We start from the raw sequence: 17,003 nt of genomic DNA, 5'->3' as shown, positions 1-17,003 counted from the left end.
ATACAATATGCTTTATTTTGGTAGAAATGTACACATGTAACAAAGCTATGATTGGCACAGCTCAACAGAAAATTATGAGGGTTTTCTTTCCGAATCTATTTTATTAACCTCAATGAATGCTTGAATTATCTATGCCGTGATACAAATACAATTTATCTGAGATTTTTGTTTCACTTTTTACTTTCACTCTCATTTTGCATCTTAAGTATCCTATATGCAGTTATATTCTAGGGCACTAGGTGGCGCTGTTTTAGTAGAATTAAGTTCTAATGCAGCTCCTTCATCATCAGTCAGTCATCAGGAGGTAGCAACATGTGAAGAGAGTGAGTTGCTAAGATGTGTTTGGTAAATGTGTTACATTTTTAATACATTTCATATTTTTTTCCAATGTGGTGGGATTTACAATCAAAAACAGTGTTAAATTATATCAAAATTAGAGCACATTTTGAATTTTGGATCTTTATTTCATAGAGGTTGAGAAGTGCTGATGCAGGGTTAGTGTGACAGAGCCAAGGGTATTCAGCTGCTCCATTGACCCTTGACCTGTAGTCTGACAGGTGTGTTCTTAAATCAAACACAGAAACACAGAAACACAGTTACAGATTCAGCTCCCGGGCACTGCAGCCTTTTGTCATTGTTTAAAGTTAAGTTAAAACCCCACAACATTAATTGTTATTTGTTGATGAAATTAGGTATATGATTTAATTAGTTTACAAACAGGGCCATTTTTTTACAAGAACTATATTACACTTTTAACTATATTTTATGGTATAAAAGATTTTTCTTACACATTTTTATTACACTCATGGTGCTGCAGTACAGCTGTGGGTTAGAGTACATTTGATGGAGGAATTTCATTCATTTAAAGCTTTGAATATGGAAACAGCTTTTCTTCTGGAGGTATAAGAGGATTCAGACAAGTCAGCATGTTGCACATGAACAGAAAACAACAATTGAACACAACATGACCGGATCCCCATTGTTGAGCTGGGAAACTTGATACTGGCCCCCACTTTTTTTTTGCAGCTCCACTCGGACTTTAAAGCACGTGGCTGCATGAATAAAACAGTGAATGAACAGAGACACCACAGAGAAACACTCTATCAGGTTGCATTTCTGTGTTTACAATAGTCCAGCGGTGGCAGTTCACATGGACTATAGATGGGTTTGACTGTTTTTAAAGGATTCAGAAGTTTAGTTTTTTTAATTGCATCAAAAGGGTGATTTAACAGCACATTCCTTTGCAATTCAAAAACAAAATAAAGTTAAAGGGCCATTTCTGATCAGCCAATGACATGATTTCGCTGCCAAGGCTCTGAACAAAAAAGGATGATGGTGGTGTTAGACTGTTCTTTCTCACTGTGTTGCCTGTGCAGACAGAAGGCAACAGGTAGGCCAGGAATGCTCACATATGCCATGAATAATTTACATCAGAGCTGCCTCTCACATTACTGGATCTGAATGACTCTTACCGGGTTACCGGCTATTCGAAGGGACACACATCCTGCTGTCAGTCAGCTGGGTGCTGAGGAGAGCGAGCTCCACATGATGCTTTAATCATTGATGTTCAGACACCTGGTCGAGTTGATCTCTGACTGTTTGACTGGCATCCTGTCCCATCATAAGAGCAAGGCACATTTGCAGCTTCTGAGCTTCTTATTACTTTAACTAGTTTCTGAAGGATAATCACCATCTTTAAAATAAAAATGCGTTGATTCAGATTTCTGGAAAGAAAATGGAATGCCACTAGTTAAATGTTGTCAGGTTGTATGATTTCAAACCCGTTGTTGCTTTTTAGAACAATGGAGGTGAGAGATAGAAGAAGAATGACTTTATTTTAAACTTATGGTTTAGAAAAATACCTGCTGCCTTGAACCTGTGACTCCAACTGGTCAGAGCTATCAGTCTTCCTATACTGTTACATTCAATGCTAGCTCTGTTGACTTAAGCCGTTACAGCTGTTATCATTCATACTCATTGCACATAACGTAATGCATTTGTTGTTCATGTACTTTTTAAAAACCTATAATCAGTGGCATTACAAAGAAACAACCCTTTTATTTTTAAAGGAAAATCACAGGAAATACATCACAATACAAGTCTTGATAAATTATCCATTTATAAGATATTTTTTGCAACTGGCTGATGGAGGGACAAGGTCAAGGTTTTAATACAATTCGTTTAACTTAATATGAAGTTGCTTTACACCCTTTATACCTTCATTTTATAGTTTCAGATAAGTGTGTTTAAACTAGCAGGGATGCTGCGTAGTTGTGTGAACCGTAACTGAAGGGTAAAGGTGTGATTATGTGAGAATATGAAGAGCTTTTAGTCTTTTTTTTGTTTTTGTTTTTTTGTTTGTTTTGTTTTGTTTTTTTTCTCTTGATTTTCCCTCCTCCTTATATCCCACTATCTTAGCTCATCCAGTTGCAGCAGATGGCTGTACACTACCAGTGAGTCTGATTCTGCCCAAAATTCAGCCAGTGCAAACAAGGATTTTCCTTGCCACTTTTGCCAAATGTTACACTCATGGACTCATGTTGGGTCATTCTAATTAATATAACAAGGAGTCCGATTCAGACCTCTTAATGTAGCATAAGTGTCCTGACCCCTGACACTGAACGATTTTAAATATTGAGGAAAAAATCATCAAACTCCAACTGTATATCTGTTAGTCTACATGGTTTCAGAATGGTACCTATCAGCCCCCCACTGTCTCTGTCTACTGCACCTGTCTGTCTGCGCCATACGGCTGCTGAACAGCTGCATTTTGCAAGAAGCTTTAAATCAACCAGTCTATATTGAAATCCTATGCAGATTTTCATATCAGAGTCTGACTACCAATTTATCTCCCTAAAGAGGTGAGAAGGCCAAAATTAACAGACATTTGACCAAAAAGAACTGGAAATCGCACAAATAGGCCTACTCTATTTCATGCACCTTCTTAAAGTCCCTGCTCCTTTTTGCCCCTGCTCCTTTTTGCCCCTATCACATAATAATTGGCATCAGGTTATGTTGGCTCCTGGTTGTAAATTGAACGTGATTCTAGTTAAAACAGCCTGGATCTGATTATATTTAAAGGAGCTCCAGTGTTACACACACAGTTCGCATGTTTCCCAGCTGTTTGTGCGCGCCGGTGGGCGGGCACAGCTACGGACTCAACAGTTGGGTGGAGTTAGACAGAAGCGCTTTTAGGAATGGGTCCCAAACCTATTCAGTTAGACAGCAGAGTTCCCTAAGAAGAGCTGGAAACACCTGATGGTCTCTGTGGGACAATCCGCTCCATATCACTCTCCTCTTTACTGTCGGAAGATCAATCTACCTCCAGGCCTCATTTTTGTCGACTTTTTGTTTTGTTTTCTCTTCTGAAAAAGTAACAGAGCCAGCTGATCTATCTTTTCTCTCCCTTCAGCCAAAGACATTTCGATAAGGAGACATTGCACTATTCTTATTTTTAATTGTTCATATTTATTGTATTTTGCACTAACGATGCACACCACGCAGAAGGACACGACCTACACGAAGATTTTTGTCGGGGGGCTTCCCTACCACACCACGGATTCAAGTCTCAGGAAATATTTTGAGGTGTTTGGAGAGATTGAAGAAGCGGTTGTCATTACCGACAGGCAGACTGGGAAGTCTAGGGGTTATGGATTTGTAAGTATCACTTGGTTCCACATCTGTCACTTGTACGTATAGATTCTACTTCAACCTTTTTACGCATGTCGATACAATCCTGCCAACGCAAGTTTTTGACACAATACTTCCTGTCATAACATCCTAACAAACACGAATACACCCCTTATCTTTAGGTGTATGTGTGCTGATAAGAAAGCCCTGCCTAAATTTGTCGCTGGCTTCTGTTGCAATCTCGCACCCAGCGACTTGTTGCGCTTTGGTATGCGCCCTGACATGTTAAAAAGTGAGCTGACAGCTGTGGTGGGCTGAGGAAAAACGCACGATGATGTCTCGACATTACAGGGCAGCTTCCTCGAGCGGTTTCATCATCGCTTAGAGATGTTTACAACTATAGTCGTAACAGTTGATGAAACATTTCACTCCTACTTGTCATAAAATGTCATACTTAAAGAGACATCAAATAACCAGAATGTAACACAAATCTTGTTTTCATTAATTTAATCGAAAATAAAAAAGGAAATGTTTTTACATGAATAAACTGAATACAGAACAATTAAATGAAAAGAAGAGCTGGGATATGAAAACCCTATTAATATCTAATTGAAGTGATACTTTAATGTGAAAGACAGGTTTCTTTATTTAGTATTTATAGGTTTGACACTGTAAGAATTTTCAATAACTTCACATAAAAATCTGTTGGGTTTGGGGTTTCCTTTCCAACTTATTTTTTTCGAAATGAAAAACTAGAAACAGTATCAAGCCTTACCATTAATGTAATGTCATGCTTATCATGCGTGGCCTCCACACAGGCTTTATATGGCATTTCAAAGTAACTTTGGCACAAATTTTAAGTAGAGATGAAGCACAGCTATGCACAACTTCAACACATGTAAAACTGGCTCATTTTTTTGGTCTGAATTCTTACTTTCTTGTTACAGCAGCATCACATTCATTCATCAACCCCCATTTTTAACTATTTTTTTTCCTAAAATCCCAAGTCAGCAGAATAACTTGACTGCAAAAGAGTGTAAAAAGAGAGCTACCAGCTGGTCAAGCTCTGAGCTGAGTGTTAAAGTTTGGTTGTTGCAATGTGAGTGATAAAGGAGCCATGTTCTGCCAGTCTTCTCAGGATGGCTCCAATTTAATACCTAAGGTTTCAGTGCTACCATATGAGGGTGATGGACGTGTGTGCTCTGCCAAAATACTTTCAGGCACATAAATGGAACTGACATGTGCAATTCGGTACTTAATACTTTGTCATCAAGTGACAATGCAATATACATCTCTGTATTTGTTGTTCAATTAACATGTTGTCCCTTGTAGCTTAAAGCTCATTTGGGGAGTTTTTAACTGGTAATGAAACTAACTGAAATTAACAGTAATGCCTCCTTAGACAATGAGCAAAAAGATTTCCTTATCGTCATTTTTAATGGCCGTAACTTCTTCAGAGGGGTGGGCGCCAGACAAAATAATTTACAGCACGGTGAAGAACCCCCTCTCTTACTTCCTCCATTGCAAATATTCACGATGAGTGACTGTTAGTGACTTTTGCTCATGGTAAGATGAAAGCAGACTTTTCTTTTTGTAGCTAATGCAACTTACACATGTATAGGTCAAAATATGCAAAGTGATAAGAGGTATCACTTTGTCCATAAGGGGCACCAAAATCCCCACAAAAACACAGTTCCTCAAAGAAGCTTTAAATAAATCTTTCTCATACTGTGTGCTTTCTTCCTCCTCCTTATGTAAGGTGACGATGGCTGACCGCTCAGCTGCTGACCGGGCCTGCAAGGACCCAAACCCAATCATTGATGGCAGGAAGGCAAACGTCAACCTGGCTTACCTTGGGGCCAAGCCTCGAGTGATGCAGCCAGGTAAAGAAATGAGGATCATTAAGAAGCAAGAATACACTTTTTTTCTAGTACAAGCTACATTTTTTTTTCAGTCAATTGTGTAGTCAGACAGGAGCAGATATGGTTTATTTTTAAAGAGCAGGCAGTCTGTTTGCATCAAATAGCAAGTGTCCTTTTTCCAAGTGTTACTTTGGGAGTGTGGAGCCAGTTTTATTAACAAAGCAGCAAACAAGAAAATCAAGTCAGTCCTCACTTATTTTCACCTCAGGGTTTGCAGGGAGCTGTTGTAAGGACATGTTTTCATATAAATTAAGATACTCAGAAAAGTATACTGAAAGGTTGTACTTTTAAGCTGTCTGAAGTCCCTTTTTCCCCCTTTACTCTGTTTTGCAGGTTTTACTTTCGGTGTTCCTCAAATTCACCCTGCTTTCATACAGAGGCCTTATGGGTAAGTACAAATGAGTCTATGAGTATTTTAGACAAATGTTGGTATGTAACCCATTGTTGAGAGAACATAATCAGACATTTTTCAATATATATTATCTCAATTTAATGTATGATTAATTAGACTTTGAGACTTTTCTTATTTTGTATTATTTTACTCCTTTGTCTCCTTAAACATTATTGGAATGCTGATAATTAAAGATGGGCCATAAGTTGTATGTAGCTTTGTCATCACTGTTCACCAAACAGCCAGGCAAACTGCCTTTCCTAGGTTTGCCTGTTTGTAAAAAAATGTGTATGTGTGAATGTGTATACATACATAGTGTATGTGTGCTGAGTGGACAATGATGGAAACTTCCAGCCTGACTCAATGTTATCTATCTTTCTCTGGTCCGACAGGCTCGCTCTCGGTTAAGCTAACTCTGCTGGTTTGTGGAATAGTTCTGGAAGCGTAATCACAGATCAGAGAAAAGGATTAACCTGTAGACTCAAACACACACATACAAGCTCTGAAAATGGTGATTATAGATGCATGTACGTGGCTTTGACCTTTTTTTTTTAACTTTATTTAAATAGAACTTAGAGCTTTGTGTGCAGTTATGAAGTGGTGTTAGCTAAACCGTGTGCTTTCTCACTTTAATGAAAAAAAGCTGGACTGATTTAATTTTTTGGGGTGTTCTGTTTTCTCTTTTTGTGGAGGTGTGTTAACTTTGCCAAGGATGGGCAAAGTTTTTTTTTTTGATTGCTTCTAGCTTGTGTTTTTTAAAAAGGATGTTGTGTGTCATGTGTCTTGTTGGAGTGAGTGCTGAATTTTCTGTGTGATTTCTTTTTCGCCTAAATCAGTAATCCCATTCCTCACATTGTTCCCTCAAATAACAAATCTCAACACTGCTTGTGTGTGCTGATAGCATATTCCTGGTGTTACTAGCAGTTTCTTACAATAACACAACTTAAAACAAACAAATTCACTAAGTGTCTTTTTCCAAATCATCTCTGGCTCTCTTTATCACTTCATCACGACTCTCCTGTCTTACGAATGAATGACTAGCCTATCAGTTATTATCCAAGTTCTAGAAAAAGTAATATATGTATATATGTGTATTGCATTATTACATTATGAGTATGTGCTTTAACCGTGGGTGTATGTGTGTCTTTGTCTGCAGTGTGACACAAACAAATGTCTGGATGTCTCTCTCTCACTCGCTCTCATTCTCTTGGAGCGAGTTTTCGTCACATGGGCCCGTGGTGTTAAGAAAAACAAGCGCACCCATTGTGCCACACAAAGCCCCGAATGCTGACACTGCAGTCGCATGAAGCTCAATATTGTGTGTGTGTGTGTGTGTGTGTGTGTGTGTGTGTGTGTGTGTGTGTGTGTGTGTGTGTGTGTGTGTGTGTGTGTGTGTGTGTGTGGTGGGGGGTCTGGTGACAGCATGGTAGTGTCTCTCTATCTGTCATGTAAGCAGAGCATGGGACATTTAAACATGGTCAGAGTGATTGTTTTAGGGGCCCCCTAAATGTAAATTATTTTTTTACCATACATGAAAATTCATTTCTGGCAAAAGAATCAGTCAAGCACTATATGTAGGACAATATCATCTACCAGAATAAAGGGAGTACCTGTGCGACTGATTTATGACCTTTAATGTGACAAAAGCTGTAAGAATTGGATTCAGACATTACATTAACCTGTCAATTAAACTTAACAGCACTGTTGAAAGTTATGCTCTTATTTTCTGCTAAAGGTCTGATTTAGTTGGGAAGATGGGTTGTGGGATTGGATTGTGTTGCTGGTGGAGCTTTAGGGGCAGAACAGTATGGGCCATTTCAAATAATGGCATATGTTTGGGGGGGTTGCACTGATAGTGACTGTTTTACAACAAAATCAGTGAGGCTCAAAGCACTCAGAATTTCAAATACAAAAACACCCTAGGTGTCAGTTGTTTTTTGTTGTTGAGCTCTCAGCACTCTCAGCTGAAAATAGTTGGAACACTGATGCATTCTTTGTCACTTTGCCCTCCCAGACCAATCAAAATCAAGAAGGGGAAGGACATATGATATCAACTTTTGTAAGGATGTTGGAGGAGAAACTAACCAGACTCATTTTGTTGAGGGTACAGTTTCTAGATGCAGAGCTGGAGGACAGGATTCGTCTTCGTTGACTATACATTTTCTATGGAATATTTAATAAAAGCAAATGTTAAGCATACAGAGCATTTTAAAATAGAGTTCATGGTCCCTACTGATGGAAGCAGAAGGGCAACAAGACAACTCTCGTAATCTAGAAACAGTAAGTTCCAGTAGGAAGCACTCTGAAATAGAGATTGTAGGCACTGCCAGCACAAAAATCACTGTAAATGGACACAGGCCCTAAGATTATTATTCTTATTTCATTGAATTGATGAAAGTTGTCGGCCATCCATGCTATTCTATCATCTAGGTATTTTGAAGGTTAGTGGGACCAAAGTGGTCATAGGGTTGGATTTGGAGATATATCTGGGTATCATCCACATAACATTGACATTAAATATTGTTATTATTACTGTTAATAAATTTGCATAGCGGGTACATTTATTTGGAAAACAGCAGGAGACCAAGGGCTCAGCTTGGGGAACTTCAGATGAGAGCAGCAAGACAAGGGTTGAGCTTGTATTGGTAACAGCCAATGAGAAGTGTCTTCAATCTCCATACTGGAGACCCTAATTTAATGAAACAGATTACAAATTAGTATCTCATGGTCCACTGTGTTAGAGGCAGAGCTGAGGTCTCAAAGACAAAATATTTAGGATGACCTCCATTGAGTTCACTCTTGAACAGCACTAGCAACAAAGATACCCAATCAGAGGACACTTGAGAGCTACCTTAAAATCTTCAAACTGCTCAGAAACTAAGTTTGGCTAAAACAAGTTAAACCACACATCAGCTCCATTGAGTAGAGGTTGACTGAATATCAGCCTTGGCCAGTACATGATGTTGAAAGTTTCCAATTTGGTTCAGTTATTGGCCTCATGACCTATGAATAATCGATATCAGCATCAGCCCTGAAAAACCAATATTGGTGGACCCCTACCATTAAGTCTTGGTCAACAAAACAAGTCTAATGAGCAACTCTCATACACAAACCTCTCACCTCAGTTTGTAATTGTAGTCTTTCCTTCAGCAGACAGCACTCACAAAGGCAGAGAGCCTTTATTTAGCCCTTAACTTTATTGACCGCTGGGTGATCATGACATTCCAGTAAGACGAACACAGAATACAAAGACACACAGAACAAGTTGTCACACTGTGAAGTACTGTAGATACCAACATGGTCCATAAAACATTCTCCATCTATGACTACCTCAATGGAAAAGACAGTCATTGAAAAAAAAAAGCCTCAGTCAGAGTTTGACCTCACATAGTCAAACCTCTGCTTGTTATATGTCTTTGTGCGTATGTTGGCATATGCCTGTATATGTGCAGCAGTCAACCCACCAATGTTATAGATACAGTGGTATTGGGAGACAGAAAACTTGAGAACCAAACTCTGAAAAGAAGCTGACATTTTAAGAGCAGTAAGGACACTGCATGGTAAATCTGAGACACTTTAAAGTAATCCACAAGCATAACTGCTTGTATTACTTTTTTTAACTGTAAGTTTGTGAGGAATTCACCAAAATCACATGGCTGTTGTTTCCTCAAACAACATGCCCCTTACATGATGCAGCTCAAATGCTGTTCTGATGTTGTTCTGCTGTCTTCCAAGTCACAGGATGTAAAGGGTTATGACAAATATAATAATTTCAGTGCTTTACAATTATTAGACAGAAAAGATAAGATATAGTGAAAATCTAATAGGACATCAGGCCATATTTCAAGGCAAAACAACATAAAAGATAACCCATTCACTAACGTAAGCACTCCTCCATTACTAAGCTAACATTGCTGTTTAGTAGTGTAACAGTATATATGATAGGAATTGTGGACATTCAAAGCTAAAAAATCTTGTTGGGACTGGGAATCGATCCTATAGCCAATGCAATGAAGACTATAGGCTCTGTACATGGGGTGCCTACTATTCCAGCTGAGCTAAACTGTTGCCCTGTTAACTATTTAACTGTTAATTTTCATTAATTATCCTAAACTGCTAACATTACTGTTTGCCAGAAAGTTACATTGTTTGTATCCTGTCTTGTGACACCGCCAAACAGCATTGTGAGCCTGTGGGTTGACCACTAATGTTAGCTGTTGTTAAAGCTCCTGTGAGGAGTTTTTGAGTGGTTATGAAACAGGCTGAAATCAACAACCATGCCTCTTCATGATCCTCAAAATCAGTAAAAACCATTAGAAAATATTTTAACAGTTTCTGTTTTATAATTTTTAAAGCCTGAAACAGCTCTGAGGGGGTGGGTGTCAGGCGAGGTGATCAACAGCACATCAAAGAAAAACCCTTCTAGTACTTTTTCTGCAGCAAATATTCTGAATGAGTGAAATATTTGACTATTAATTGGTGCAGGAGGAGATTTCGTGTCAGAAACATAATTAATACAGCAACAATAGAGGTATCACTTTGTCCACAGGGGGCACCAAAGCCAACGCAAACAGAAAGTTCCTCACAGGAGCTTTAAATGATGGCTTATGTGCTATTACATTTTCTACCTCAACTTGAAAAACAAATCAGATAGCTGCTGATCAGTCTAGAAGATAGACAGGAAGCATCCATCGTTCTATCTAACTTCTGTATGTGTGTGTAAAATGTACATATTAAGACCGACCTTTGCTCTTTATTGACAGCCACACCAACTCACGGACTGTACCAGTTACACAGTCAATACCTTGCAGTTTTCCTTTTGTGTCTTTTCAGTTGAGTGATTGTGCTGTGACCTTGTTGTTGTTTCTGTATTCAGTCTTGTCAAGGTGGACTATTTTTTACTTCTTTCTTCCTCTCTGACGCCTTGCTGTTGTTTTGTTTTTCCTGTTTTACTCCTGGCGCACTGTTTTGGGTTGAGATGTGGGTTGGATTGGATAATGGAGTGCTGGTAATAGGGTTGCCACGATAGATCCTGCCTTTCAACTTTTATCAATTTCTGCACCCAATCTTCTCTCTCCCAATCTAGACTCAAAAAAGTAACCACCTGATGTTCATTTATGCAGACTCAACTCATTATATTTGGTTTTCCTTGATATTTCCTTGAGTCCACTATTCACTCACTCACAGTCACAAAGTTGTTGCTGTGGCCCCTCAACAAATATAAAGTTATTTCTTACCCGATGCTTTTTATTTGAGTTTGATTAAACTGACATTCAGTTTGATTGTTTTTTCATCTCTAAAGGAAGGGGATGACTGTTTATCAGGACATCAAACACTCAGATTCATACAGGACCATTCCAACATTTTCTTGTTACCTCCACCTACAGTCAAAAACTCATCTCATGCTGTTTGAGTTTCCAGGCCTTATTGAGTCTGAGGGCTGGGATAAGGCTATGTCATGGAGTGCAAAATGTGCTCATTGTTCATAATTGTTTATTTAATCGAAACATCCCTCCGGGAGCTAACCTAGTCCCGGCTCGCCCCGCTGCCTCCCCAGCTCTTTGTCCCTGACAGAGAGGGGGAAATGGCCAGCAGCGTCCCTTTTTGAAAACTGTCCAGCTGTCAAAGTGGCAGTGACATTTTCACAATGCTTCACTTGGCTCATCCCCCTGTCCACATCCCCAATCCCCCCCACACTGTAATCCTCCCCTCTCTCTCCACCCCCAACCGCTCTCCCTCCAGCAGACAGCAGGACAGCACCACAGCCAAATCCCCATGTGATGTACAAACAGGCAGCAAGTTCAATACCTTCAACTTTTCCCAGTTATCTGGCTCCCTTTGGTTCTGGTTCCAAAAATAAAAAGTCAAAACTGACCAAATTAGAAAACTTGAAAATGTGTCCCGTGTTGTTTCCCATACAGACATCATCACCTCCTCCCAATGTTATCGTACTGAAGTGATCTTTGAGAAGATTTGATTGATCTCTGGGTGTTCAAAGTTTACCTCAACTTCATGTCTTCTTTTCACAGAGATTTCTATTTTGGCAACCCTATACTTTTCTAATCCCTACTAGCAGGCATTTCCTTGGTGTTCTTGACTGGTGGATTGGACTGGGGCTGAATGGTGGGCGGGCGCTTAGCCGCAGTGTGATTGAGTTGGGTTTGGGTTTTAGGGTAGGGCCTAGTTCTCTGATCACCAAACTAACCTGTTATATGTGTGTTTGTTCCACAGCATCCCGGCACACTATGTGTACCCTCAGGCCTTTGTTCAGCCAAGTATGGTCATCCCTCATGTGCAACCTGCAGCTGCTGCACCGGCCACTGCCTCCTCCCCTTACATCGACTACACTGGAGCTGCCTACGCGCAATATTCTGCAGCAGCAGCCAGCGCTGCCGCCGCTGCAGCTTACGAGCAGTACCCATATGCTGCATCCCCTGCTGCTGCAGGCTACGTTGCTACTGCTGGCTATGGCTACGCAGTTCAGCAGCCCTTAGCCACTGCAGCCCCAGGCTCAGCTGCTGCTGCAGCTGCAGCCTTCGGTCAGTACCAGCCTCAGCAGCTGCAAGCTGACCGCATGCAATAGCAGCCACTGCAACCATGGACATTCAGTGTGAAGAGGCCTGCCCCCGGTCACAGCTGATTGGGCTCAAGATGGAGCAACGAAGGAAAAGGAAGTGGGAGTGGCCTAAAGGGTGGGCTTGTCAGCGACTCAGAGGCAGAGTTGCTTTGATGATGATGCTGATGATGATGGTGGTGGTAGTGATAATGATGGTGAGGTGGGAACTTTTACAGTAAATTTCCAACTTGCTGTGCTTCAACCAAAAACGAGAAAATGAAAAAAAGTTGCAGAACAAATAATGGAAAGAGATTTACTATTATTTCTGTTGTTGTTATTATGATTATAATTATTATCATTACTATTATCATTGTAGTAGAGTACTTATTTCTAGAGAAAATGCAGGAACTAATCCCTGTGGTTGGTATAGGTGTTATACTAAGCCTTTAAGTCCTATTGCTGTCTTAATGTTAGTTAAGAAAACTGTTCTCTTTTTTCAGTTGTGGTTTTCCACAAGTTTAATTTTCAGTTATTTTGTGCCCTCATAACATTTATATTTATTATCACTATTGTTACATGGAGGGCTTTTCTTGTCTTTTTTGTCTATTCATATTTTTGAGTAAATATTTTCTGATAATCAGGGAAATGGAACCGTTTCCAAAGTTTTAGCTATTATAATGTGACCTCTGTCAGGAAGTCGAGAAGTCGTAACTTGTTGTGTCACACATATTTGAAGAACTACCTTTTATCTTCCTGATGCTGAATGTCCCTTTTTTTTACTCTGTTGCTCGACCTCTTGACCTATGCAAAGCAAACAAATCACCAGGAGACAAAACAACAAAGAAAAAAACAAAAAGACTGAAAATGTCATCAACTCTGACTCTATTCTTGGACTAAAGGGGGGCCTTGGCAAACACAACAAGCACAGTGACAAAAGGGGAGAGGTTGAAAATGGCTTCAGACAATGAGAAACACTAAATCAGTTGCTTTTCCACGTTTCACTCACTCACACATACAGCAACACATGCATCCAGAGTTGCACACATGGCAGTCAAAGACAAAGGCAGCACAGTCGTGTTTCTCTGTGGCTCTGGGATGGAGAGAAAGAAAATGAGAAAGAAAGAAAGAAAGAAAGAAAGAGAAAGAGAGCAGCTGCTGGTGGGGGTGGACAGAGCCGCCCCAGTGCCACACAGACAGATCACTCTGGAAAGAACGCATCACTTGTGCTCATTTGTTGAGCTGTCACATTTTAATCCCCGGCCGGGCCCATTTGGGAACCAACTTCACAACCCTCCACCCAGCACAGAGCCCCCACCCCACCAGTCTTTCAGCCCTGCAGCTGTCAGCACTTCCACCTCTGTGCTACTGAAGTCTGGTGTCAGGTATACTCTCACAAACAAACACACTTTTACCAAAGCCACCCCAACAACTGGCCTGCCTCATGTCTGTCAAGAACACCAGGTGGGGTGGAGAGGGTGGGGGTTTGACTCTGTGACGTTTTGTTGGTCTGTGTGCCTTACATTTTTACTGCTATTTAAGAGAGATAGAAAAAAAAGAAAAAAGAGAAATCTACTATTTAAGATATTTATTTTTGAGGGTTGACTATGTTGACGCTCCAAGAGTAGAGACTTAGTGGCGGTACTGTATTAATAATATTATTATGTACTCATCTCAAGGCATATATAAGTTATTGATTAGTTTTAGTAATAATATTATTATAATTATTATTATTATTAACATACTCAACCAAAAATGTTGATGTAGGACTTATTTAAGATACTGTTATGTGCACTGTACTTTAGTTTTTTATCTTCATGATCCTTTAGAACGTGACATTAAATATTAGCTCGATGCCGTTATGCCTTTTTTAGGGAAGAAACTTTATTTAAATGCAGGCCTGTTTGCATGCAGATTGTACTCTGCCTCTTCTGTGTTTAGATGAGAGCAAAAAAACAATTTTTACAAAACAACAAAAAAAAAACCAAGCAAAAATGCTGCTTTCTCCACTAGAATGTATAGTTGTTGTCGAGATTTCGGTAGCTGTGCTCCTTTTGCTCAATATTCATCAGATGGGCTATTTTACACTGTTGGGAATTTTTATACTTGAACTATTTCTTACAAGGGAAATATGACAAATAAATGACAAAAAGCTTTTCATTGTCACTGGATGAAGGCATGTAAAGTGTTACCATTTAAATGCAAAGGTTCTGTTGGTATTGAAACCTTTACTTCAGAATTTGAACACCATTTACTCAAAATTGGAATAAAATGTTCTATATTTAAAAGCTTTGTGACACTCTTTTTTTTTTATCTAGACTGCAATTAAACCAATGTTTCATGTCAGTGTTTTGCTAATGGGGTACTTGAATGCAAAAAACACGCCTATTATTAGATCACTACACATCCAGAAGCTGTGTGACGCTGTTTGAAATTTGTGACTTTACACATGCTGTTTTCCAGCCATTCATTTAATATAGATTTTTTTTTTGTTCCTGCTATGGGTATGTTAAATATTAAACAAACATAAAATAAATTTATATCAAAACAACTAAAGCATCAAAACTAATTTTATGAATGGATTTCTAATTGAAGGTTTTTTTAATGTACTTTTATATTTTATTCATTAACTTATATTCTCACTGGAAAAAAAATCACACCTTAATGTCATTGTACCTCTTATAGTGTTAGTGGAGTCGAACTGAGCGCTTACACTTTCAACCTCACAACCTGCCTTTTGAGCTAGCTGGCTTCTTACCCAGTTTAGGTGGGTAGCAGTATCAAGGTGGGTATCAGTCACAACAGTCAGTACCTTAAATGTTGAGGAACAAAAAAGTTCACAGAATTCATTATATACTAACAAATTATTTACATTAAAATCAGCACTGTTACAGAAACAGATCTTGACTGTTACAGAAACAGATCTTGAAACAGTTTGTATTTCTTAGTGTTTTAGTGAAAAGGCAGTTTTAATATTGTTATATGCTGACCAAAGCCACCACAAATAGCATTATTTTGCTTTTTACTATGCTCAGTGTGGTACTTTTATCTCAGAAGATATATAAATTATATTTTCAACACAGAGCATGCTAACTCCAAACGTGCAATTTTGCGGTAGCTGCTGCTTTAACTAGATGAGTTAAATTCAGGGGCTCCCGTTGTTTCACAGAGGCTGTACCATCTTGAAGACTCCTCTAAATGAGACTGACAAATGTTTCCGACTTTTCCCTTCCCACGAAGGATCCATCAGGCATATCCTTTCGTGGTCCAACATGGGGACTCATCATCGCTCTAATTCAAACAATATGGTAAGGGCGGGAACAGCTGACAACATAAATATTAAATGCTTAGTAGACATATTGGTCTCATTTGAATTCTACCTGAGCAGTCTACGTAGTTTACGAAGGCTTGGTCGATGGTAGACTGGGTCCTTCAAAGGATGTCACCCCTGAAATGGGACACAGCTATTGTCTCCTCTTTATTTTGATGCTCAGTAAACTGTGCTCAAATCCAGCTAGTTAGCTAGCTATTTTAGTTTAATTGAACACAGAGGTAAGCAACTGTCAGTACTGTATTTTACATGAGAGGCCAGTTGTTTTTTAGATTGATTTAACATTGTTGCTGCTTTAGCTGACAAGCATACCCTTGTTAAATCTAGAAGCATATTTTCAAAAAGCTAGCTTAAGACATGGGTAGCATATGAAACCGTTAGAGGGTATGTGAAATAAGAAAGTGCATGACATTGAAAGTTAAAAAATGTTGAACAATAGAACAAACTTTTAGAAAGCCTATGTTAACTTAGGAAATTAACTCTATGAAACCATAGGAAAATAAGAATGAAGAAATAATCTTTCATTCTACTGAATTTAATTTTAGTCAATTTGAATTTGAAATTTTAATTTAATCTCTTAAATAATACAAATTGTGTTATAATACTTACATTTAATACACCTAATTTTCAAGACATTATTGAACAATTTAATACTAAACACTTTGGTGCTACATGGCCTGCATTTCTTTATGACTTTGAATATGTGTGTATCTACAAACACATAACACACGTCAGATGTTGTACTGCTCAACTTCATGCAACAGTTTCACGATTACTTTATTTGAGACACTCCAAAGTTACCATGACATTCACAGTTTGCATGACTGATGCATAAAAAAAAAAGTCTCCAAGAACTCAGTTTATAAATCATTGATGTTTTCTCCAATCAATAATTCATTTTAAATATTACACCACACCTCTGCCTCTGGCTTCTTTTACTCAGCTACATGGTGTATTTTTGTCCCTGCTGAAACATGAAACTGGAACTACATACTGTAGGTCTGTGATCATGACAAAGCACATGCAGCAAGGCCTCATGGGTGAATTTTGCTGCTATCATGGCATCTGACTCATGACAAAGTTGCTTCTTCTTTAGTAAACTGATGACACAAACCTGTGAAAGAGGTCAATAAATGTAGTAAGTTAATATTTGTATTTAGTACTAGCAAAACAATT

General features: G+C 38.9%; 2 protein-coding genes across 7 annotated transcripts in view; both read left to right on the top strand.

Annotated features, from left to right (window-relative positions):
- Positions 1-288: 288 nt before the first annotated feature.
- rbm24a (RNA binding motif protein 24a) lies at positions 289-14,864 on the top strand. Of its 4 annotated transcripts, none has more exons than XM_034705685.1 (5): positions 289-323; positions 3,505-3,657; positions 5,390-5,513; positions 5,886-5,940; positions 12,175-14,863. In XM_034705685.1, exons 3-5 carry the CDS (start codon positions 5,396-5,398, stop codon positions 12,524-12,526), a joined length of 525 nt encoding a protein of 174 aa, XP_034561576.1. In that variant the 5' UTR covers positions 289-323; positions 3,505-3,657; positions 5,390-5,395; the 3' UTR covers positions 12,527-14,863. The 4 variants fall into 4 exon arrangements, with proteins under 4 accessions (XP_034561576.1, XP_034561575.1, XP_034561578.1 ...); XM_034705687.1 differs by lacking the exon at positions 289-323 and adding an exon at positions 3,263-3,373; XM_034705684.1 differs by lacking the exon at positions 289-323 and having other exon boundaries at positions 3,129-3,657.
- A 723-nt stretch (positions 14,865-15,587) lies between these two features.
- Positions 15,588-17,003, top strand: part of cap2 (cyclase associated actin cytoskeleton regulatory protein 2) — a 26,469-nt gene continuing 25,053 nt past the window's right edge. The window contains exon 1 of one of the 3 annotated variants that reach the window (XM_034704367.1): positions 15,588-15,804. The gene's annotated coding sequence lies outside the window, so the exon portion shown is untranslated. Of the gene's footprint in view, positions 15,805-16,029; positions 16,049-17,003 lie in introns of those variants that run through there. The other 2 variants (XM_034704365.1, XM_034704368.1) reach the window with 2 other exon arrangements.

The sequence above is a fragment of the Notolabrus celidotus genome, chromosome 16 (genome assembly GCF_009762535.1).
Source record: "Notolabrus celidotus isolate fNotCel1 chromosome 16, fNotCel1.pri, whole genome shotgun sequence".
NCBI lineage: Eukaryota > Metazoa > Chordata > Actinopteri > Labriformes > Labridae > Notolabrus > Notolabrus celidotus.
Note: the sequence above shows the minus strand (reverse complement) of the source record. Positions and strands in the feature narration are given on the sequence as shown.

Coding starts and splice junctions, on each gene's coding strand:
- rbm24a (XM_034705684.1), top strand. CDS start 3,490: ATGCACACCACGCAGAAGGACACGACCTACACGAAGATTTTTGTCGGG. Junction 3,658..5,389: donor AGTCTAGGGGTTATGGATTT/GTAAGTATCACT, acceptor TCCTTATGTAAG/GTGACGATGGCTGACCGCTC. Junction 5,514..5,885: donor GCCTCGAGTGATGCAGCCAG/GTAAAGAAATGA, acceptor TCTGTTTTGCAG/GTTTTACTTTCGGTGTTCCT.